This window comes from Coregonus lavaretus (genome assembly GCF_964263955.1).
Source record: "Coregonus lavaretus genome assembly, chromosome: 13".
Taxonomy (NCBI): domain Eukaryota; kingdom Metazoa; phylum Chordata; class Actinopteri; order Salmoniformes; family Salmonidae; genus Coregonus; species Coregonus lavaretus.
Window position 1 is genome coordinate 26347899 of NC_140000.1, and position 25854 is coordinate 26373752.

General features: G+C 43.7%; 1 protein-coding gene across 1 annotated transcript in view; it reads left to right on the plus strand.

The window, feature by feature from the left end:
- Positions 1-222: 222 nt before the first annotated feature.
- Positions 223-25854, plus strand: part of LOC311139525 (igLON family member 5-like) — a gene marked incomplete at both ends in the record, with an annotated part of 146964 nt that continues 121332 nt past the window's right edge. The window contains one exon of the mRNA XM_084174411.1: positions 223-283. Coding sequence (XP_084030537.1) covers positions 223-283 — 61 coding nt within the window. The remainder of the gene's footprint in view (positions 284-25854) is intronic.

Sequence of the window (25854 nt, forward strand, 5' to 3'; positions counted from 1 at the left end):
GTCTTCTTTGGCTAAGGGGGGTCATCAACGGGAAAAGTCAAGGGGATAGACTCATGTTTTTGTCCAGTCACATGTAAAAGCAGTCGGTTATTGCTGTTGGACATAAATAAAACACACCAAGTAGATATTTTTATATTTTTCCTGCAAAGGCTCCATACAAGGGGACTACAACGGTATTCTACTACGAAAACAACAACGAAAAATCTATCGAAACCTCAAGACATGAGCTGCCCAGTCTTACGAAACGTGTTCGCTGCTTTGCTCCTCGCATTGCTGTCGAAAGGTAAGTTCTAGTAGGCTACTTTGATTTGATGTTGCCGCTGGATTGGATCCATGCATGCATCTTCCCCTTCATTCTCTCTGGTATGGTGCTGGAGGTGAATACTAATGCCGAGGCTTCGTGGTGGGGGTCTACCTGCTTATGAATCATGGGTATGTGTGCTAGAGTGTACACTCGGTTTTCATTTTCTCACAGTTTGGAGAGAGAGAGAGAGGGAGGGAGGGATCGAGAGAGATAGAGAGACAGAGAGCGAGAGAGAGAGAGAGAGAAAGAGAGAGAGAGAGAGAGAGAGAGAGAGAGAGAGAGAGAGAGAGAGAGGTGTGAGTGGATAAAACAATGAGTGTGCGTTAGCATGTGGTAGGTATAGGCTACAGCCTTTGCGCAGCGCACGGCTCCATCTTCAGCTTGCTTGTAGCCTACGAGTGGTGCATGTTAACATATTTCACCTCATAATTCGAGACACCCCATTCCCATCCTCTCTTGTCTATCAGAAGGCGGGCGCATTCCAATACGTGACATGATTGATCTGGTGGTAACCCGTGCACATGACGTTCATACTATGGTGCTCACACTGCTCCTACATAATTTTCGATGCAGTACAAGCAGTTGAGAAGAGTAGCAAAAAAACGTTTACTGAAAGGTTGAGAGATAATAATAGACAGAGAGATAGAGCTTGGGGCATTCCAACACGTATAGGGCACTATGTACAGTGTAGCCTAGTAACCTTCACTACTTTCCCCCGCCGTGGCTAGTTATTTATCCACCACATTGTCTGTTGCTTTTAACCTTCTCTCACCAGACTAAGATACATGCAAGATAATTGCGGTGCTCGCTTGTACATCCGGATGATTCATAGGGGATTTCAGTATGCTTCATTATTAATTGCACAAAGGATAGAGGCGCGTCAGAAATTTATTCTGGATGTTGTGCATTGGATGTTGTGCACTGCAGAGGAAGGGAAACTTGGGCATCACAAAAGTGCCTTGTCATATGGAGCGCCTGAAGATAAATAGCATTGCAATATGAGTTATAGCCCTAATACGTTTCATTTCTCACCGTGACGGATATTGTAACCATATTGCAGATTTGTTTTATCTCAATCCACACACTGTTGATGTTGTTGTAGATTCTATTACGCCTCCCCCCGCGCTCCTTCCAACATCTGGTGCGCCCCTTGCGCACGTGCGCGACGCAAACCACACATTAAACCACACATTAAACCACACATCACACATGCGTGCCTCAATTACTCTCCCTCATTACCTGTGGGAAATCATGAATTAAATAAATAACCTGGCCTTAATAACAATAATTGATGTGTCAGTGCAATAAGATGCAAGGTTAACTGCTCACCCCGGCAGGCAGGAGTAGTGGAGTACCCAGCTGGTTATGGTGGGATTCCAATAGGGCCTAAACTACAACAGGAATGGGGCAGATGGACAGCCCTGCAAGACACAAACACCAAACAAAACAGCATGAAACCATATGATTATAGCTCCATATTGGCTTCACAGTACCAATTCACAACCTGCTTTTAAGATTCTAAGGTCAGACTACCTTTGTTGAATTGATTGAACTAAAATTGCATTTTACAAACCTACCATATCCACATGTTCTAGCACTAAACTATATAGTTGATGAATGCAGCCTAGAGAGGCCATATTCTTGTTTTATTGTGAAGCACATTAAAGCCATGGTTTACAGTTGACTGAGAATACTGTATATCAGCATCATCTTTGTTCTGTGTGGTACATGGACACGATGGTATGAAGTTGACTGAGAGTATATCATTGCCATCTTTAGAAAAGGATGTAGCCAGTTTCCCTGCTGCTGCTACCACCACACACCCACTAATGTGGAGGCATGCATGAATGATGAGGGAGGAAGGGTGTAACACAACCATTAAACGCCTGGTCATCTCCCTGTTAAATCATGCAAGGTGCCCCAAAGACGTGAGCATGTGTAGTGCTCATTGGAGTGTGTCAGATGGAGTTCCCACTCCCAAATGGACCCTTAGTCCCTATAGCGGTTACCTCCTATGCACTTGTGTAGATCTGTGAGGATTGAATAGGTATAAGCAAAGTATCGAAATTTACTCCTATAGCCTATCGGGGAGCTAGGTAGGGTCAATATTGCTTAGACCTATACAGTACTCTCAAATCTCAAATCAAATCAAATTTTATTGGTCACATACACATATTTAGCAGATGTTATTGCCGGTGTAGTGAAATGCTTGTGTTCCTAGCTCCAACAGTGCAGTAGCATCTAACAATTCACAACAATACACACAAATCTAAAAGTAAAAGAATGGAATTAAGAAATATATAAATATTAGGACAAGCAATGTTGGAGTGGCATTGACTAAAATACAATAGAATAGAATACAGTTTATACATATTAAATGAGCAAAGCAGTATACAAACATGATTAAAATGACTAGTGTTCCATTATTAAAGTGACCAGTTAATCCATATATATGTACAGTGAGGGAAAAAAGTATTTGATCCCCTGCTGATTTTGTACGTTTGCCCACTGACAAAGACATGATCAGTCTATAATTTTAATGGTAGGTTTATTTGAACAGTGAGAGAGAATAACACACACAAAATCCAGAAAAGTGCATGTAAAAATTTTTATAAATTGATTTGCATTTTAATGAGGGAAATAAGTATTTGACCCCCTCTCAATCAGAAAGATTTCTGGCTCCCAGTTGTCTTTTATACAGGTAACGAGCTGAGATTAGAAGCACACTCTTAAAGGGAGTGCTCCTAATCTCAGCTTGTTACCTGTATAAAAGACACCTATCCACAGAAGCAATCAATCAATCAGATTCCATACTCTCCACCATGGCCAAGACCAAAAAGCTCTCCAAGGATGTCAGGAACAAGATTGTAGACCTACACAAGGCTGGAATAGGCTACAAGACCATCGCCAAGCAGCTTGGTGAGAAGGTAACAACAGTTGGTGCGATTATTCGCAAATGGAAGAAACACAAAATAACTGTCAATCTCCCTTGGCCTGGGGCTCCATGCAAGATCTCACCTCGTGGAATTGCAATGATCATGAGAACGGTGAGGAATCAGCCCAGAACTACGCGGGAGGATCTTGTCAATGATCTCAAGGCAGCTGGGACCATAGTCACCAAGAAAACAATTGGCAACACACTACGCCATGAAGGACTGAAATCCTGCAGCGCCCGCATGGTCCCCCTGCTCAAGAAAGCACATATACAGGGATAGGTCGTGGATAGGTATTCCAGCATGACAATGACCCAAAACACACGGCCAAGGCAACAAAGGAGTGGCTCAAGAAGAAGCACATTAAGGTCCTGGAGTGGCTTAGCCAGTCTCCAGACCTTAGTCCCGTAGAAAATCTGTGGAGGGAGCTGAAGGTTCGAGTTGCCAAACGTCACCCTCAAAACCTTAATGACTTGGAGAAGATCTGCAAAGAGTAGTGGGACAAAATCCCTCCTGAGATGTGTGCAAACCTGGTGGCTAACTACAAGAAACGTCTGACCTCTGTGATTGCCAACAAGGGTTTTGCCACCAAGTACTAAGTCATGTTTTGCAGAGGGGTCAAATACTTATTTCCCTCATTAAAATGCAAATCAATTTATAACATTTTTGACATGCATTTTTCTGGATTTTGTTGTTGTTATTCTGTCTCTCATTGTTCAAATAAACCTACCATTAAAATTATAGACTGATCATGTCTTTGTCAGTGGGCAAACGTACAAAATCAGCAGGGGATCAAATACTTTTTTCCTCACTGTATATAGGGCAGCAGCCTTTAAGGAGCAGGGTTGAGTAACCGGGTGGTAGCCGGCTAGTGATGGCTATTTAACAGTCTGATGGCCTTGAGATAGAAGCTGTTTTTCAGTCTCTCGGTCCCAGCGTTGATGCACATGTACTGACCTCACCTTCTGGATGGTAGCGGGGTGAACAGGCTGTGGCTCGGGTGGTTGATGTCCTTGATGATCTTTTTGGCCTTCCTGTGACATCGGGTGCTGTAGGTGTCCTGGAGGGTAGGCAGTGTGCCCCCGGGGATGCGTTGGGCAGACCGCACCACCCTCTGGAGAGCCCTGCGGTTGCGGGCAGTGCCGTTGCCGTACCAGGCGGTGATACAGCCCGACAGGATGCTCTCAATTGTGCATCTGTAAAAGTTTGTGAGGGTCTTAGGGGCCAAACCACATTTCTTCAGCCTCCTGAGGTTGAAGAGACGCTGTTGCGCCTTCTTCACCACACTGTCTGTGTGGGTGGACCATTTCAGATTGTCAGTGATGTGTACGCCAAGGAACTTTTCACCTTCTCCACTGCTGTCCCGTCGATGTGGATATGGGCGTGCTTCCTCTGCTGTTTCCTGAAGTCCACGATCAGCTAACCTCCTCCCTGTAGGCCGTCTCATCATTGTTGGTAATCAGGCCTACTACTGTTGTGTCGTCTTCAAAATTGATTATTGAGTTGGAGGCGTGCATGGCCACACAGTCATGGGTGAACAGGGAGTACAGGAGGGGGCTGAGCACGCACCCTTGTGGGGTCCCTGTGTTGAGGATCAGCAAAGTGGAGGTGTTGTTTTCTACCTTCACCACCTGGGGGCGGCCCGTCAGGAAGTCCAGGACCCAGTTGCACAGGGCGGGGTTCAGACCCAGGGCCCGAGCTTAATGATGAGCTTGGAGGGTACTATGGTGTTGAAGGCTGAGCTATAGTCAATGAACAGCATTCTTACATAGGTATTCCTCTTGTCCAGATGGGATAGGGTAGTGTGCAGAGTGATGGCGATTTTATCATCTGTGGATCAAATTGAAGTGGGTCTAGGGTGTCAGGTAAGGTAGAGGTGATATGATTCTTGACTAGTCTCTCAAAGCACTTCATGATGACAGAGGTGAGTGCTACGGGGCGATTGTCATTTAGTTCAGTTACCTTTGCTTTCTTGGGTACAGGAACAATGGTGGACATCTTGAAGCAAGTGGGGACAGCAGACTGGGATAGGGAGAGATTGAATATGTCTGTAAACAATCCAGCCAGCTGGTCTGCGCATGCTCTGAGGACGCGGCTAGGGATGCCGTCTGGGCCGGCAGCCTTGCGTGGGTTAACACGCTTAAACGTCTTACTCACGTCGGCCACGGAGAACGAGAGCCCACAGTCCTTGGGAGCGGGCTGCGTCGGAGGCACTGTGTTCTCCTCAAAGCGTAGGGTATAAGGGCTAAGGGTCGATTTTGGATTGGTCATATCATTCTCATCTCCATTGCTATTTGAGTCATTTTGCACTGCTGGCCTGAAGCTACATCCATTTAGTCATTGATCAGCACTCTTGTTAGGCTGCTATTACCATTAACTACTATGAAGTGTCAGTCATCAAGTTGGTTTCTGCTGACCTGTGCAGTGACGTTCAAAGTTGTAGCTTTTGCATCTCTAAGCACAATGCCTAGTGAGCATTCTGAGGAGCACCTACGTGCTATGGACCTTTTGGCATAATGGCTTTGGCTGTATTGGACTTAGAGATGCTAAGTCATTAGTTTCCATCCTCAGACAGAGTGATAACCAAGGTCGTATTCATTATGGCACACGGTAGCAAAACGTTATGCAGCGGAACATGAAAATGAATGTTTCTTATTGGACAAGTTCAGATAGTTCCTTCCTGTGTCAGTTTGTTTTCTATCTGTTTGGTGCCTAATGAATACTACACGGTTATTGTTCCTCAGGCAGAGAGGAGTGCCCCCGTAGCAAAACGTTTTACAATGGAACACAAAAACAACTTCTCATTGGACAAGTTCAGGTCGTCTCTTGCTGTTTCAGCCAATTTTCTAATGTTTGGTGCCTAATTAATAGGACCCGGTTCTCCTAAACCTTTGTCGTCTACGTCTGAGATGGCACGCTGGGAGACTTTGCTTCCCACTTATTTTCTCAATGAAAGCTAACTAAGCTTGAGAATATAACTACACGCCCCCACACCAAATTAAACCATTTAGACTCCACAAAGAGGATCGCTGTTATGACCGACACCTGCGGTAAGTATCTTATTATGAAGTTCATGTTAGAATGTACTTTGCTGGTAATGATACATATGTTGTGGTGCTGCTAGTGATGATATTTCATGGTCTAGGAATAGGAGATGCTTATTTACGACCTCATGATGTAGGTATGTCAGTAACACAAGCTAGAACCTGCACAAAGGCATAGCACCTGCTTCCATACAGATTCACCTTCTAGCACATGCTCCTATACAGTAACACATTCTATCCAATTACATATCTGTATGCTGAGAGAAATGGCCTTAAGTCAAGGTCACACATCAGCATAACCTGGCATTTGGCCTTTGGTCTTACCTTGGTAGCAGATCAAGCTCCATCAAAAGTCCTCTAATCCATTAGGTGAACTACATAAACCTCTCTCTACTTTTCCGCATTACAGTTTTGGATCCCTCTCAGACACATCATCCTTAACCTTTGAAAATACTCTCCTGTATATCACTGAAGCCATTTTCAAACAACCCAACAGATGCTTCTAGCTCCAAACGAGCATCCACAGGACAAAAGGTGGCCACAATGAATCAAAGGGTACAGGTGCGTCGCCTGCGATCCCTCTCGTTACCGCGACATATGGGAGGGACAAGTGGGGTCAAGGATAGTGGCACATCATGGCACATGTTGATGGCATGGCCCCCCTGTTTGTGCTCGGTCGAAACACCGGCTTTGGCTGGGAGATGAAGAGCTGCAGACACGTCGGTGTGCCAGCACCAACAGATGCCTCACGCTCCTAATCTGGAAGGGCCTCTGTTCCCCTCTTTCCTCCCTCCCGCCTCCTCCCCCTCCGCCCCCCGTTTGAAAGCCACCATTTCTGTGCCGCCGTTGTTCTTCAAGCCTGGCTTGCACATGGTCCTCTTTTTTTGGAGCCTGTATTTGTTTGCCCTTTTCTCGGTTCTTCTTCATCTGTTGCCAGACACCATTGGATGTGAGACCGAGAAGCCCGGGGTTTGGGTCTCTTGGAGTTGCTCTTTAGAAGAGTAAAATGGGGCTGCTGGATGCTGGGAATATATAGCAGTGACCTGACAGAAAACAAGTAGGCTGTGTTCTATATCACATTTTTTATTCGTTTTTTATAAGGCCCTTGCATGAACAATTGTCACAAAGTGTTTTACAGTTGTATGGGGGGAATGTGAGACTGTGTACTGGGGTTTGTGCTATGGATGATGAGCTTCCACCGTATGCTGGATGGAGAACTGATAGATACCCTTGTGTGGTTCGAACTAAATCAGGAAGTGTTGCTATGGAGAGGGGCACCATGGAGAGAATGGCCCCAAGTGTTTCTGTGGAATCTTCCACTTTTCCACCCCTGCCTATTACTGACCTTATCTTGGCTTAAACATGACTGGCCTTAGGGGCTATTCCATCCACATCTACGGCCAAATATGTTTCTGTGGGTATTTGGATTGTTTTCAACAGGGTGAGGGTGGTGAGATGCTGGCCTCTGGAATGGTGTTGCAATGTTAGTGGCTTTCAGGGTGGAACAGTGACTTGGGGTCATGGGGTCAAACTCGAGATGGGTGCTCCGAGTGCGGAGAGGAGGAAGGGTCGATGGGTGCTCCGTCACCTCAATGACCTTGAGATGTCCTGCGTCAAGTTTTGATAAACACTTCACTGGCCTCCTATGTTGGTTCTGGCTAGGCAATTATACATAAGTGTCAGTTCCATAAATAATGATTACAGCCAGGCTTGTTTGTAATTATAATCACAGTTATTATATATGGAGTTCGGTGTAATGGAAATGAACCAGGATCACTTTCAACGTGGGACAGGTTCTTTTACTGTGTTTAATTACGGTAATACAGTGTAATACTTCCCTTCTCTCCCACCCCGCCTCCTTGTACTATTCCCAGCTCAACCCCAGTGGTCAGTGCTACCCTGTGCATGAATATGTGCATGAGCAATGGGCCCTCACTCTAATAGTAATGAAAAAAGTCCTATGTTTTATTTAATGCAGGAAGAGAAACGTAATTCAATTGGCAGCAGAATGGATGTAGAGGCAGAGAGAAGTGGGAGGCCCATATACGGTATATATAGTCTCACAAAAGCCCCCCCCCCCCAATCACACACACACACACACACACACAGTCACTCAGTCATTCACACACAAACGCAGCCTTTATAGGGCCACCCGCAAGATGAATTTAAACAATTCCCCCAGTGAAGGTGCGAACAGTAAATCAATGAAGCCCATCGGAGCCAGGAGCACCCAGCCTTGAGGGGTAGAGAGGAACATCTATATATTCATACATCTTTGTCTACATAAATAACTTTCATTGATCTCTTTTCAATACAGCCATATGGGGAAAATGGAATATGTCTCTGGCACAGGCTAAATCCTCATTCCTCTCTTTCTGGCTCTGAGGCTCCGAGGCTTTAGCCGGGGCATGTAGATGTAGCTATCTGGAGAGAAGGAGAGAGAGAGAGAGAGAGAGAGAGAGGAGAGGGAGAGATTCTACCCCCCTCTAGTTCTTGTCTTTTTGTGTGAGGGAGTTAGCATCGTTGGAAACACGATTCAGATTAGAGCAGCCGCTGCTTATTTCTCCTGTGGGAGCTATGAGGGACCCGGGTCCCGCTTCTCTCCCTGTCCTCATTACCAGAGACAAGAAGCTTCGCTGGCAAATCAATGGAAGAGGCTTAGGAAACAAATGCAGCCTGGTCCATGCCTGGTGATGGGACTGTGGGTATGTGTGGGGGAGGGTGTGCGTGTGCGTGCGTGCAAGCGTGGGTGCATCTTTATGTGTGTGTTTGTGTTTGCAAATGTGTAATTGTCTTGTGTTTGGCTATGTGAAGGAGTCTGTTCATTTGTACAAAAATACAGGGGAGACAAACATTCGTTTCCAACCACTGCTCTATTGTGGTCTGTTGGAGTACTCTCCACGCACCAGTTTAATCACGGTAATATTTACCACTGGGATATGATACCGCATAAGCCCTATAATTACATTGAGATAAAATTTGATCTGAATCCATTTTTGCGGAATACTAATAGGGTAACATGGGGTACGATGCCCCTAAAATCAGTGTCTAATTGCTGACACACAAAATCACATTTTGGAGAAAGAAAAATGTTGGTGGATGATGGCCATGCTTAGGGTAACAAACTATAAAGGAAAATAAATGGCTACAGTTGACAGATTTTTTGTTATTTAATCATTTTTACCTCACCTGCACGTACAGTAAATTCTCTTTCTTCTTTTAACTTTTCCTTACACGCCATTATGTACAGTTAAACTAAACTCATATTCATTGAATTAGGCAATATTTTAAATCCCAGCAGTGTCTAAAATGAAATTCAAGAGCAAACGGTTTTCAATAGTTTGTAATATTAATACATTTTTGGATATTAAATATTGATGAAATACACACGCGCGTGGGATACAGACCGATAATTCTGGGTGCCGCTTCATAAAACCGTAAAACCAGGTTATGCCTGCCGACCACCTTTCTTTATTTAATGTGTTTTGGATTCCCATCCACTCCGTCAGGTCAAAGGCAAGTTTTCGGACATCCCATGATGTAAATCCAAAAAGGGCTCTTTCCATTTTTTGGATATGACTCACCAGGTCACATTCGAAAGAGCCAGTGAAGACTGTTAACCCACCCAAATGGCTGTGGCCTGGGGTTTTGACCTGCTTGTCTCGGTGGCGCCTCAGTGCATTGGGTGGAAGATTAAAAGCACGGGACGCTGCCTTAATGTCCTGCCCATTTTCAATAGCATTCAGGCACAACAAAGCGCCTCTTTGCCAAAGCCGCCACGATCTTGCCCCCAACATACCAACCTAAAATATTACTGGAGTGCAACTATTGAAAATAATATTTGCGATAATTTATAATCAGCTTATTAAATTAAATGAAACAGTATTTTGCTTGATGATTATTTTTCCCTCTTATAACAGTAGTCCAATATATATAAAATAATGTATCTAACTTCATTGGATTATATCTACAACTTTTTCTAAATGACAAAACATTAGATCAACTTACCTCAAAATCGTTTTTGATGGAATTACTTCAAAGATGTTGATGAAACAGAGGACATTTGGAGTTGATCAAGATTAATGGCAGCCAGAGTACCCTACTATTGTTACTACTGCTATGCTAGCGCTACCTGATTGTTGTCATGACTACTACTACTATAGTGGTCCTCTGTAGCTCAATTGGTAGAGCATGGCGCTTGTAACGCCAGGGTAGTGAGTTCGATCCCCGGGACCACCCATACGTAAAAATTTATGCACACATGACTGTAAGTCGCTTTGGATAAAAGCATCTGCTAAATGGCATATTATTATTATTATTACAGTACTCTACCTCTGTTGTTACTGCTCTATTACAGTACTAGAGTACTTCCACTCCAGTGGAGGTCGGTGCTGTTTAAGATTAGGGATGATGATTTTTTAATGAGCATGGCCTTATTTCTATTACAGCATATTGGATGATTGTCATTCATATTCCATTCACCCAGCTCAATGTAACATCGATAGGTTTAGGCTACTACATGATACTCGAATTTGCCCTGTACCCATCATAAGGTTGCTACAACCTAGCCTATAAATTAAGGTTTATAACAGGTTGAGAGACAAATTGGATTATCAAGGTGACAGACAGTGACACATTCAATACCACCTGGCACACTCTTGCCTGCATCTAGCTGATCTGGGGTGTAATCATTAGTCCAAACAGTTGCAAAATGGTAAAACAAGCGTTTCTATTGGACAAATTCAGGTAGGTCCCTCCCCGTTTCGTTCCGCTTGCTTCCGTTTAAGAAACGATTTTAAACAGAATCGGCAGAATTAATACTTTCATAGCAGCCACATACATCATCATCACTATATGTATATTTCCTTCTCGCATTCAGGCGCTCTCCTCCTCTCACATTTTATTTCGCTTGTGGACTTCAGTGCACAACACAACAGCTGTCTGTGACCAGGCGCTAAAACCTCTCCAAGCCAAACCTTCATATCATAACTGATAACTGCTACAAATCAAATCAAATTACATTTTTCACATGCGCCAAATACAACAGGTGTAGACCTTACAGTGAAATGCTTACTTACAAGCCCTTAACCAACAATGCCGTTTTAAGAAAAATAAGCGTTAAGTAAAACATTGATAAGTAAAACATTTAAGAGCAGCTGTAAAATAACAGTAGTGAGGCTATATACCGGGGGTAACGGTATAGAGTCAATGTGTGGGGGCACAGGTTAGTCGAGGTAATTGAGGTAATATGTACATGTAGGTAGAGGTAAAGTGACTATGCACAGATAATAAACAAAGAGTAGCAGCAGCGTAAAAAGACAATGCAAATGGTCTGGGTAGCCATTTGATTAGCTGTTAAGAAGTCTTTTGGACCTACATCATTGTCACCAGATTAACGTTATAGTTTTAGTCATTTAGCAGACGCTCTTATCCAGAGCGACTTACAGGAGCAATTAGGGATAAGTGCATGGCTCAAGGGCACATCTACAGATTTTTCACCAAATCACACAGTACAGTGTACAGCAAGCAGGTACTAGATTTATTCTCTGATCCTTTGATTGGATGGACAACATGTCAGTTCATACTGCAAGAGCTCCGGAAGTCGTCATAATGAGGCTGAGAGAAAAAGTTGCACTTTTAAACTGTCCAGTGAAAATCTCACTTTTAAAAGTTCATATTCTGTTAACTCATAATAAAATAATGTTGTTGACTCATCAACTCGTACTTGGGGACAAATCTACCTGTTCTGAATATTGGGGGAGAGGGGGGGGGACATGTCCCGATATCCCCTGAGACAATTTTGTCTATGCAATGTATCCAGAGGAGGAGGGAAAATAGCTGCCCTAGAGGGTGCTACTGTAGACTTTCATTGCAAAATCAGTTATTTGGTGAGATGTGACTATATTTAGTATAGTATAGTTTAGTATAGTTTTTCACCATTTTTATTTTTCTGAAATTGACTGAGTTGGATGGTCCTCCCCTTTCCTCCTCTGAGGAGCCTCCACTGTTCCACTCTAACAACAGCTTAACCTGCTTTCAGAAATACTATCTGTCAAGTACTCAGCTTGTCAGAAGCTGTTTTCATGCTACAGCATAGTCTTACCCTTCGCACATCCTTACACCTCTTGTGTTGTTGACAGTGCAACTACAGGCTGCAACTAATGCTAAAATATCCTGCTATAACAAATACTGTCTGTCAAGTGTTCAACTTGTCAGAATTTGTTTTTAGTCCACACACATTCCCGGCAACTCTAGTGTTGTTTAGAGTGGTAAAAATATGGGCCGGAATGCAATAAATGCTAAATCATGGTGTCATGTTGTGATTTTAGGTTTATGGGTCAGGGGAAGGAGAGGAGGGAAGGTAGGTGGGAGAGAGGATTGGATGGAGAAAGGGAGGGAGGGAAATAAATAAAGCAGAGAAAAACAGATCAATAAATATTTCAGCAGCTGGCTCGTACACTCCTCGAGCCAAAAGAGAGAGAGAGAGAGAGAGAGAGAGAGAGAGAGAGAGAGAGAGAGAGAGAGAGAGAGAGAGAGAGAGAGAGAGAGAGAGAGAGAGAGAGAGAGTGTCATGAGAATTATTTACTCTCAATGGTTGAACTCAACTATTTCAGTGTCTCTCAAAAGTTTGTAAGGCTTTTGGATCAAGAAACGGACAGAGCTCCCAGTCTGCAATAGTCAGAGATCTTTATTCAGAGAATTCTGTCCCTCACAATGAGGAACTACCTTATATACACACACACATTCTTTGTACCGAGAGACACTCCCTGACTTGGTTTCACAATATTATAACACAACAACAATTATGCTCTCCATCCTTTCATAAGCTATTCTGATTTCTCAGACTAGACTTCCTCTTTCCCCACAACAGTTATATTCTTACCCCATGATTAAAAGCGCAACGTTACTCTTTAGCAATGGTACCTAACTTGTTCACCCACTATCTGGAAACAACAGTCTAAGCCTATAATGAAGAACATTTGCTTCATCACATCATGCAATATTGGTTAACTTAGTACAACTAGTACATACTTAAAACAAGAACATTTCACATGAGAATTTAAGGGTGGGACATTTAGTCATTACTTTTAACCTGTATATATTTAATTTCTATATCAGAGCGAGAGAGAGAGAGAGAGAGAGAGAGAGAGACGTACATAGAGAGAGAGTGCCAGACGTACATAGAGAGAGAGTGCCAGACGTACATAGAGAGAGAGAGAGAGAGAGAGAGAGAGAGAGAGAGAGAGAGAGAGAGAGAGAGAGAGAGAGAGAGAGAGAGAGAGAGAGAGAGAGAGAGAGAGAGAGAGAGAGAGAGAGAGAGAGACAGGTAGAAAGAGGGGTGAATAGCAAAGGGAGTGCTAATGAGTCTTACATATGGTGCTGGTCGTCCTATAGGAGAAGCATAAGAGAATAACATGCTTAGAATCTCTGTTCCTGAATTCCACAAGATGATTCTGATTACTGTCATATAATGAATTAGTGACTCGGTACGCGGAAGGGAGGGAGGTATGAGAGGGATGATGGGAGGGAGGGAGCGAGGGAAGGAAAGAGGAAGGGATGTAGGCTTGGACTGCATATATACCGTATACCGGGTAATTTGGAAATAGCCACAGGTCAATACCCTTGAAACTATTTATTTGAGTCTTTCAATACATTTTAATATTTATAGCTACTTTTTAAATAAATACCTGCAGTCTTTCTTGTGCAATATGTTAGGAGATAAAGCAGATCGCATTCTTCATTTCACCTGTCACATTATTTTACATTATGAAGCTTACCGTAGTTCCCCAGTTGAGCCAGTCACATGTTTGTTTGTAAATAGCACAACAGGAGAAGCGAGAGCAGATGAGTCCAGCTGTGTATTGACAGGGGTCGTGTTTTATATTGAAAGTCAACAGTGTTTTTTTTTGCTTCAATAGAGTGATCAGGGGTGTACAACTATAGTTTTCCTTCACAGAAAATACATTAGTGCAACAAATTCGGTAGAAAATAGCTTCATTTTCATAAGATGACAACAGAAGTACAACGCTATTTGTCTGGTAGCCACACAAGTAAATGAGCTTACAATGAAAAAGCAAGGTCTTTCCATTGTAAGAATTCAGCGTTAACGCTACCCCTTAGTTTAACTTGCTAGTTATCTAAGTAAGTGGCTAACTTAATAAGGAGACAGGGCATCATATGGTGTTAGCTTTCTGCTGTGTTTGAGAAGTCAAAGCCCTCTGGATGAGTTATCTGTTATCTGCCACTTCTATCTTTCTTTCCTTTTTTTCTCTTCTCAGTTCTAGGCCAGTCTGCTCCTCCTCCCTCTTCTCTGAGCAGACCAGGCAGGCCCGTTGCCCTAGCGACTACAGACACAGTGTGTAGCCTAAACATTTGCTGCTCCAAAGCCAGTACTGTTTTCTTCCTTCAGACAAGCATGCGTCAAAACTTTGTTCATTTGCACAATGTCTCATTCACTTGTAAATGTCCAAACTCACCCAAAAAATGATATTCGGTAGCTCCTACCTACTGTATATAGTGTATGTATAACTTTATGAGCTAGATTGCCTGTCTTTGCAATTCGTTTATTTTTGTTTGCGCTCATTAGCATATTTAGCTAGCAGCCTCAATGGAAATTCGCTATTACTTGTGCTATTTTTGTTAGCATTCTGGTAATAGACGCCCAATAGGCTTTTGACAATATGCAAATCTGGATACCGCTCAACCCTAGAAGGATGTGCAGCAGGCAGTTACAGATAATTTTATGAGTTGGTCAGCCGTTAAGACTGAGAGAAACGTGTTGCTGAGATATCATCGACTGACACTTTCCATTCATTGCCCTCCTGCTCATTTCATAGTGATTAAACACACGGGCCGAGCATTATACACGATATATGCAAAAGTATGTGGACACCCCTTCAAATTAGTGGATTCGGCTATTTCAGCCACACCCAATGCTGACAGGTGTATAAAATCGAGCACACAGCCATATAATCTCCATAGACAAACATTGGCAGTAGAATGGCCTTACTGAAGAGCTCAGTGACTTTCAACGTTGCACCGTCATAGGATGCCACCTCTCCAATAAGTCAGTTCGTCAAGTGTCTCACCTGCTAGAGCTGCCACGGTCAACTGTAAGTGCTGTTATTGTGAAGTGGAAACGTCTAGGAGCAAAATGGCTCAGCTACGAAGTGGTAGGTCACACAAGCTCCCAGAATGGGACCGCGTAGTGCTGAAGCATGTAGCATGTATAAATTGTCTGTCCTCGGTTGCAACACTCACTACATAGTTCCAAATTGCCTCTGGAAGCAACGTCAGCACAATAACTGTTTGTCGGGAGCTTCATGAAATGGGTTTCCTTGGCCGAGCAGCCGCACACATGCCTAAGATCACCATATGCAATGACAAGCGTCGGCTGGAGTGGTGTAAAGCTCGCCGCCATTGTACACTGGAGCAGTGATAACACGTTCTCTGGAGTGATGAATCATGCTTCACCGTCTGGCAGTCTGACGGACAAATCTGGTGGATGCCAGGAGAACGCTACCTGTCCCAATGCATAGTGCCTACTGTAAAGTTTGGTGGAGGAGGAATAATGGTCTGGGGCTGTTTTTTACAGTTCAGGCTCCTTAGTTCCAGTTAAATCTTAACAGCATACAATGACATTCCAGACAATTCTGTGCTTCCAACTTTTTGGCAACAGTTTGGGGAAGGCCCTTTCCTGTTTCAGCATGACAATGCCCCCGTGTACAAAGCAAGTTCCATACAGAAATGGTTTATCGGTGTGAAAGAACTTGACTGGCCTGCACAGAGCCCTGACCTCAACCTCATTGAACACCTTTGGGATGAATTAGAACGCCGACTGCGAGCCAGGCCTAATCGCCCAACATCAGTGCCCGACCTCACTAATGCTCTTGTGGCTGAATGGAAGCAAGTCCCCGCAGCAATGTTCCAACATCTAGTGGAAGAGTGGAGGCTGTTATAGCAGCAAAGGGTTGACCAACTCCATATTAATGCCGAGGATTTTGGAATGAGATGTTCGAAGAGCAGGTGTCCACATACTTTAGGTCATGTAGTGTATATGTACTCTACTATGTACTGTTTCATTTAAAGGGAGTGAGTGGGAGGTAGGGGGAAGGAGCGAGAGAGATAGAGGGTATATGAAAGTGGACAGGCCGGAGAGAATAAGAGTCATGATTTTTTCTGGGAAGAATGGTGCAGAGAGAGGGAGCGGAAGAGAGAGAGACAGATGGTAAGAGGGAGGAAAGAGGGAAGAGGAGGAGGGGGAGGAGGAGGATGGATGCAAAAATAAACAACAGGCAGTGATCGAGATGGATTGATTCGCGGGACAGATGATTAGATTAAATAGTAAATGGCAGGTTTTATCCCTGCCAATAAAAAACTTTGTTTGGGTAATGCGAGTAGGTGTAGTGAAACTTTTTCAGGGTCAATTGCTGTGTGATATTGCGGCGGTAAGGAGTTGGCGCTAATGTGATATTCTACTCATTAGGGATTCGTTCCAGTGAGGCACATACCTCGAATAACTCTAATAAGATGCTCGTACAGTCCGGGTGCCACCGCACACTGCAATAAGTGGTTAGGAGCTTTGTGAGACTGCCAATGGCCAAATAAGGCCACCACATACCCTGTGAAATATCCCTTTTTAAATTGCCTGTGTATAGGAAATAACGGGTTGTGTCAGTGTGTTAGCAGTGTGGCTGTGGGACTCGTACCATTTCAGGAAACAACAGAATTGGTAAGGCAATCCAGCCTGATGCCCAGCGGTAGGCAGTGGTGGCACAGTGCAATCCCCCTACTCACCATTGCTGTGTCACTTCTCTGCCACCATGAAGAGATTCACAGAAATTGTGTTGTCATTTAGGGTTGGCACGTGGTCGGCTGTTCCAGCTGTGAAGGTGCCAGTGGGATTTTCTAGTAATAAAGCAGCACGCACCTGACAGTAAAGACTCAGTTAGGCAGGATTTTCACTGCATATTTCACTGTGACAGCCTCCTAACGACACTTACAGGATCTGTTTTACACCAGTATGAAAATAATTTTTTCTCCCTCTGTTACCAGTGGGTATTTCACTAATAGGTATAAAAAATCTTGGCATGTGTCTGATTTGATATTCCCGTATTCCGACACTAATTCATTTGGAACGAGATGACGGGGAGAAATACATTATTTATTGTTTTGTGATATTTCCCATAATTTGGTTTAAGGCGAGATTTCTCTCAGTGATTTGTGTGGCAATAGTTCTGTAATTGGGTTAAGATGGAGATTGGGCCAGGTTATTGTGTGGTGATATTTCTAACTAATTGGATGTGGGGTGAGATACCACACTAGCTAAACGTCTATGTTGTCTTGCCAATTCAGTAATGCACGTTAGAGTGAGATTCCATTAGTGTATTGTGTGGTGTGGAGGACGGAGGAGGGGTATTCTACCAGGATGTTGTGGATTGCCGCATGCAGAGAATTCCATTCACACATTCTAGTCTTTTGACAGTATTGTCTTCTAGGGTTCTGGTTGTTTTGAAAATGTCAGCCTCGATCCAAAGAAGATGCCTTAGTCTGTGTGTGAGGAAAATTTCATAATTATTATATAAAATTGTTGATGGTTGTGTACTGTTGCCCTAGGGATGAATGTGTGGTTTTAATAATTAAAATCTGGAGCTCTAATCAAGCTCTGATTTTGATCAATTCTGAGCACATAGAATAAGCTATAGCTAGCCTATATAGCGCATATAGCTTCTGATTACTCTTCATTAGTTAAACTGTGTATATGCATACTTGATAAATGAGGCTTACAATTCCTAAGATTTACAGTACATTCCAGAAATAAAGAAATTCATAATTAATGCAGTTATTTCAACATGCAAATTATAACTTCATTCGGAGCATAACACGTTCTCCCCAAGCTTATTTGATATCCATGAATTATAGATGCAATATAGATTGAGGCATATTCTAATACGCCCTAACCCTAACTAACACAATCAAGAAATTATATTTTCCCTGAAGTCTCTTGATCTGCTTCTCAGCAAACCTGGGTTAAATGATATAATTCTAAATAATTTGTTTGATTGACCTTGCCTGACTCAATAGAACCAATCAATTTTCCTAAAACTTCAAACCCGCCCATCTAACACTCCAGGCAGGCTAAAACAAACGAAAAAAATAATAATTGGGAATATTTCAAATAGTATTTAAATCCAGGTCTGCTTTGCTGTGAAATCACAGTGTCAGAGCGCCATAACATCACACTATTTCACAGAGCACTAGCTGTATCGACGCGACCTTTATCTGGTCAGCAGACCCCCAATTCCCATTAAAAATAATGAAGGTGTCGGAAAAGGGCAATTAGCTGCCTAATGTCAGGCAACAGTACTCTAATACAAGATAGTTTTGCTGACAAGTCAATATCTGCTCCCAAAGATTATCTATGGTAAGAGACTGACTCTTTGGGGAAAGTTTTTTTTACTGTTGAGAACATCACATAAGGTCCAGGCTAGAGGGAACTAGCTGATATGAATGCAGAATGTATTGCAAAATATGATACAGTGCTTTAATAAAGACAAACTCAGACTTCTGAAGACCCAGACTAGTGAAGATGAAAAGAGATCTGCATCTATAGAAAATGCAAGATGAACAGTACTGTTAACCAGCAGTGTTAAAAAAACCCCACTGTATTTATTACTTATAAAGTTGCTATACACCCACAGGTGTAACATGATGAATCTGTGAATGTTCTTTTCACTTTGACAGCTGTGATCAAAATTGATCTGTATACTAGACAGAGCCTCTTAAATCAGACAAGACAAATGTGGCTACAGTTCAGGTGTTTTCTCAATCAGCCAGACTGGATTGATCCTCTCTGGAATAAATCATGATCTAGTCGCATCGACAGAAAGATGCCCTTAAGATTTCTGTAAAGAAAGAAAAACCAAGATGGCGGCTCACTGATTTTGGAGGGAAAAGGTTTCAGCCTAGTATTGTTGTTTCAGTAATGTTTCAGCTCACAAAGTGTTTATGAGGAAAAACTTGGAAGGGATTCAGTTAGTGCCATTGATTTTGTCATAATTACATTTTTAGTCCTGGTTGGTGTGGTGGGAATCTTTTGAGGGTTTATCATGGTGTGTGAGTACACTTGCCTGTGGGTTCAATTAATACAGACGTCTATTTCACTCAGACTTTATCGATAATAAGTTATCAAATGCGTTCTGTAAGACGTGTCACATGACATGTTCTGACTGTAAAGCTTTTTGATATAGTTTCCACTGCCTTCCATTAATTCCTTCTTCATTCTGGTATCACGCTCCACTAATTTGTTTCTCAAATGCATCCATGCCAATGTCAATGTTATATTAGCTCGGAATTCGCGCAATATAATACTTGAGTGAATTCCGTATTCCATGTGTAGGCTGTTGGGTAGATAAGTAGCGTTGCGTTGGCGTAGAACACTGTTTTGCTATTCCTGTGGTGTTCTAATGTATGCTTTGCATCATTGTGTGGAGAACCTTCAGCCTCTGTCAGAGCACAGTCACTGTACCTACCTCTTGCAGTAGCATTCCTCCCACCCTCTGCTCTGAGTTTTCTATTTCACAGACACACACACACACACACACCATCTGTTAGCCTTTTTCCTGGGCAGACCTGGGTCCATTGGGACATACGCTAGTGCCGGGGTACTTTCCTGGAGGCGTGACCCCGCACCTCCACCAAAGTCACCCACCCTCCCCTCACCCCTAGACCCTCACACACCGTAATAAGAGCCCTCTACCATCTCTGCGGCACCGCTTCACAGCAAGGTTAATGGGAATGCCACGAATATTAATAACACCATTATTACCTCACCCGTACGCCCCTGTTTGAATATGATACTTTGTAAGAGAGCTTCTTAAAGGGCTGTGACTACAGTAGCAGGTTGTGCTGCCTAATGGTCTTCAGGGTGGCACTGGCCCTTTGCCCTTCACATACCCACCAGCCACACACACACACACACACACACACACAACCCAGGTGTCAAACACTCATGTCGAGGTCGAACCAGGGCTGAGACCACATTAGGTCTTTACATCGTCTGTCTGTAGCTAACAGCAGATTGCTAACGATAAAGCAGCACTTGAAGGCCAGCCGGCGGCAGCTCTACAGCTCAGCGAATGAAACAGAGTCTCTGACCTCCTGGCTAATCAGTGATGATACATCTGGATGTGAGAGAGAGAGGGAGCGAGGCTCTTATTGGCTCTGATTGCTGGCTCTCCTCAAAACAAACCCAACTGGAGAAACAGGCGTTATGCCAGCATCTGAGTCATCACCGGGTCAAATTAAAACGTCCATTTGATCTGTTTCCAGGTTTTTTCTGTGTGTTGTTATTTGTTACTGAATAAGAAACCACATCAACTGGATTTTAATAATCCAAGCCTGTTTTAGTCAACTGAGCCTGTGTTCATCAAGCGTCTCAGAGTAGGAGTGCTGATCTGGAATCAGGTCCACCTTGTCCATACAGTATAATGTTATTCAGCAAAACTGATGCTAGATCAGTACCCCCACTCAGAGATGCTTTATGAATACAGGCCCTGCTGTATAAAACTAGGTACCTGAGTTGGCCTCTGTGTTGGCTGAAACCGGACTATCCGTCTGTCCAAAAGATGCACTAACCCACTGATTCCCCCTATCACTGCCCCCCTCATCTCACGGACACTCTAAACCCCGGAATGGACCTTCCCTCCCCTCCCCTCCTCTCTCCCCCTCCTACCATCCTCTCTCCCCCTCCTACCATCCTCTCTTCCCCCTACACCTTAGCCCATATCACACAGACAGACGCTGCTAAAAGATTAATGCTTGTGGACTTTAGGTCATTAAAGAATGATCTTGAGCAAGGCTTGCTTTTTTCTCTCCCTCAAAATGTCCAATATTCAAGAAATTGATTTTCTTCTCTCTCTCTCTCTCTCTCTCTCTCTCTCTCTCTCTCTCTCTCTCTCTCTCTCTCTCTCTCTCTCTCTCTCTCTCTCTCTCTCTCTCTCACTTTATCTTCCCCTCTCTCTCTGTATGCTTGGCCTTGTTAGGCCAGCGAAGGTTAATAGTCTCCTAAAGACGCGTTCCTGGCCAGAACAGTTAATTATGAGGAGGTGACTGACGCCTGCCTGTGTAAAGTAAAGCATGGGGAGTGAATGGTAACTGCACTCCTGAGCCTTATGTATAGACGTCACACTAATCAAAGCTTTGTTTAAACAACTACCCACGATGTAGAGTAGTTGCTGGAGCCGCTGTATTACCGCATAATCAAGTTATGAAGAACAATCTTATCTGTGTATACCCTCCAGACATACTTGTGATGCACAAAAACTGTGCACGCTTAATTTGCTGTATATGTGAAAATATTTTGAAGAACCTACTACTGATAGTACTAGTAGGCTACCAATACAACCCCTATCTTCGTTGACGTCATCATCATCATCATCATCATCATCATCATCATCATCATCATTTAAAAAAAATATTCCTCCTCTTTCTCAAACTGTTATCACCAGTGCTAATTCCTGGTAACACATTAAGCTCTGTGCTGCAGTATTGTGTTGCGGTATGGCTCGAGTCGTGGTGTTCTTTACCACAATTACATACTCCAGTGAAGCAGACGAGGTAATCCCCTTCCTCAATGTCTCTGATTGTATGTTATTGCACTAGTTTTTCATTTGGCCCCCTCCCCCTCTCTGCTATCTGTTCAGTCATCACCAGGCTTGGGAGAGAGATTCTCCAGTACACTCTCTCTCTCTCTCTCTCTCTCTCTCTCTCTCTCTCTCTCTCTCTCTCTCTCTCTCTAAGTGACCTCTGTTGCTATTTTCTCCCTCTAACCATATCATAAAACGAGAGATTGCAGAGCGGACTGCACCGCATGGGGCTATTTGGACTGCTGATTGAGAGACAGGGAGATTGGCTGGACTGTGTGTGTGTGTGTGTGTGTGTTCGTGTGTGTGTGTGTGTTAGACTGTGGAACTCCATATCAAGCCATATCAAAATACAATGAATGAGTTGTTGTTTGCTATACAGTGCCTTGCAAAAGTATTCATCCCCCTTGGCGTTTTTTCCTTTGTTGCATTACAACCTGTAATTTAAATTGATTTTTATTTGGATTTCATATAATGGACATACACAAAATAGTCCAAATTGGTGAAGTGAAAATAAAAAAATAACTTGTTTCAAGAAATTCTACAAAATAAATAACGGAAAAGTGGTGCGTGCATATGTATTCACCCCCTTTGCTATGAAGCCCCTAAATAAGATCTGGTGCAACCAAATACCTTCAGAAGTCACATAATTAGCTAAATAAAGTCCACCTGTGTGCAATCTAAGTGTCACATGATCTGTCACATGATCTCAGTATATCTACACCTGTTCCGAAAAGCCCCAGAGTATGCAACACCACTAAGCAAGGGGCACCACCAAGCAAGTGGCACCATGAAGACCAAGGAGCTCTCCAAACAGGTCAGGGACAAGGTTGTGGAGAAGTACAGATCAGGGTTGGATTATAAAAAAATATCAGAAACTTTGAACATCCAACGGAGCACCATTAAATCCATTATTTAAAAAATTGAAAGAATATGGCACCACAACAAACCTGCCAAGAGAGGGCCGCCCACCAAAACTCACGGACCAGGCAAGGAGGGCATTAATCAGAGAGGCAACAAAGAGACCAAAGATAACCCTGAAGAAGCTGCAAAGCTCCACAGCGGAGATTGGAGTATCTGTCCATAGGACAACTTTAAACCGTACACTCCACAGAGCTGGGCTTTACGGAAGAGTGGCCAGAAAAAAAGCCATTGCTTAAAGAAAAAAATAAGCTAACATGTTTGGTGTTCACCAAAAGCCATGTGGGAGACTCCCCAAACATATGGAAGAAGATACTCTGGTCAGATGAGACTAAAATTGAGCTTTTTGGCCATCAAGGAAAACACTATGTCTGGCACAAACCCAACACCTCTCATCACCCCGAGAACACCATCCCCACAGTGAAGCATGGTGGTGGCAGTATCATAATGTGGGGATGTTTTTCATCGTCAGGGACTGGGAAACTGGTCAGAATTGAAGGAATGATGGATGGCGCTAAATACAGGGAAATTCTTGAGGGAATCCTGTTTCAGTCTTCCAGAGATTTGAGACTGGGACAGAGGTTAACCTTCCAGCAGGACAATGACCCTAAGCATACTGCTAAAACAACACTTGTGTGGTTTAAGGGGAAACATTTAAATGTCTTGGAATGGCCTAGTCAAAGCCCAGACCTCAATCCAATTGAGAATCTGTGGTATGACTTAAATAATAATAATAATAATATGCCATTTAGCAGACGCTTTTATCCAAAGCGACTTACAGTCATGCGTGCATACATTTTTGCGTATGGGTGTTAAAGATTGCTGTACACCAGCGGAACCCATCCAACTTGAAGGAGCTGGAGCAGTTTTGCCTTGAAGAATGGGCAAAAATCCCAGTGGCTAGATGTGCCAAGCTTATAGAGACATACCCAAAGAGACTTGCAGCTGTAATTGCTGCAAAAGGTGGCTCTACAAAGTATTGACTTTGGGGGGGTGAATAGTTATGCACTCTCAAGTTTTCTGTTTTTTTGTCTTATTTGTTGTTTGTTTCACACAAAAATTTTTTTTTTGCATCTTCAAAGTGGTAGGCATGTTGTGTAAATCAAATGATACAAACCACCCAAAAATCAATTTTAATTCCAGGTTGTAAGGCAACAAAATAGGAAAAATACCAAGTGGGTGAATACTTTAGCAAGCCACTGTATGTGGCTACAGTGTCCATTCGTGTGTGTGTGTTTATGTGTGCTCGTGTTCGTAGGTGCATGTGTGTGTAATACAGGACAGGATGGATTGCCTGTGTGAGGCGTGTGTGTACCCTTAGGTAGCAGGGGGAGGTGGGGTGAAAAGGTCAACGCAGGAGCAGGAGAGCCTTCCTGACAGGACCATGAGTCGCAGGCTCCGGGGATGAATTTTCGCCTACGTAGATACAGATCTAGGATCAGCTTCCCCTTGCCCAATCCTAATCTTAACCATAGTGGAGAAAATGCTAAACTGACTCAAGAGCAGCGTCACACCGAGTCACAGCAGAGAACAGGAATCCGAGGTTCCAGCCAATGAGCTGTCCCGTGGGGCTTCATTAGAGACACACACACACACACACAACCCCACACAACAATCTCTCTCACTGTCGTCCGCACCTCGTAGCCGGCTGCCAGTACGAGTCTGGAGGAATAATGTCATCACACCCACACAGCCAAAGGAAGAAGAACAACAACATTAGCGCTATTAACAAGTGTTTTCTAATTGGCTGTGAGTGCTGACAGACAGCCAAGGAGCACCGTACAAGACGAGGAGATTTTCTATAAATACAATCCAACAGACTGGCTATGCCCCCCAATGCAGTGAGAGAGAGAGAGAGAGAGAGAGAGAGAGAGAGAGAGAGAGAGAGAGAGAGAGAGAGAGAGAGAGAGAGAGAGAGAGAGAGAGAGAGATGAACATACACACACACCCATGCACGTACGCACACGCACACACACACATACACACATATACACACATGCTAGACAGATAAAAACAAGTGCATAAATCAGAAGCTGAATAAATCGCAAGATCTTGGGGAGGGAGGATTATTATTTGTTTTGCCTCATCCTTCCTTTCCTTTTGCTTGATCTTTCCCCAGCCTAAATGGGAAAAGAGAAACTGAATAAAAAAATGCTTTTGATATCTCTTCCTCGCGGCCCGATAAATACAATTGTCACAATCTGTCAACAGGCTGACTCCCTACCTTCCTGTCTCCTCCCTCCCGCCCTCCGTCTCTCCCTCCCCCTCTCCCTCCATTCACCCCCCCCCCCCCCCCCCCCCCCACTCTCCAGATTGGAATCTGGAAACCCATTTTCTTTGTTCCCCTCCTCCCCAAGCCCAGGCCATGTCAGGTAGTCTGTACACGTCCCCACTAACTTCTTCCCTATTTCCCCTCCATTCTCCCTTCCTTTTCTCTCTCTCTCTCTCTCTCTCTCTCTCTCTCTCTCTCTCTCTCTCTCTCTCTCTCTCTCTCTCTTCTCTCTCTCTCTCTCTCTCTCTCTCTCTCTCTCTCTCTCTCGCTCTCTCTCTCTCTCTCTCTCTCTCTCTCTCTCTCGCTCCATCTTTATCCCCTTGCCGTCTGCTGCGGGCTCTGTGGAGAATTTGCCTGCCCAAATTACCTGTCATACTGGCAGCTACTTGTAAATAAGCCCGGAAAGTGTGTCGCTCTCTTCCTCCCCTCCCTCACTCTCCCCTCTCTCTCTCTGCCTTCTTCTCTTCAATCCCTCATGTCTCCCCCTCCCTCCCTCCCCTCCCTCTGCTCCTTTTTTTTTCTTTCTTTCTTTCTTTCTTTCCCTCCCTCCCTCCCTCCCTCCCTCCCTCCCTCCCTCCCTCCCTCCCCTAACAGCACGACTAACTGGAAGTCTTAGCGTTTTTTTCACGGGGAGAAAATGAGTTTGGTGCTGGCTCCACGGAGATGTTTCAGGCAGGGAAACAGACCATTGACTACCTGTCATTTAGCCCCGCAGCATTAGAGAATTAGAAATGTA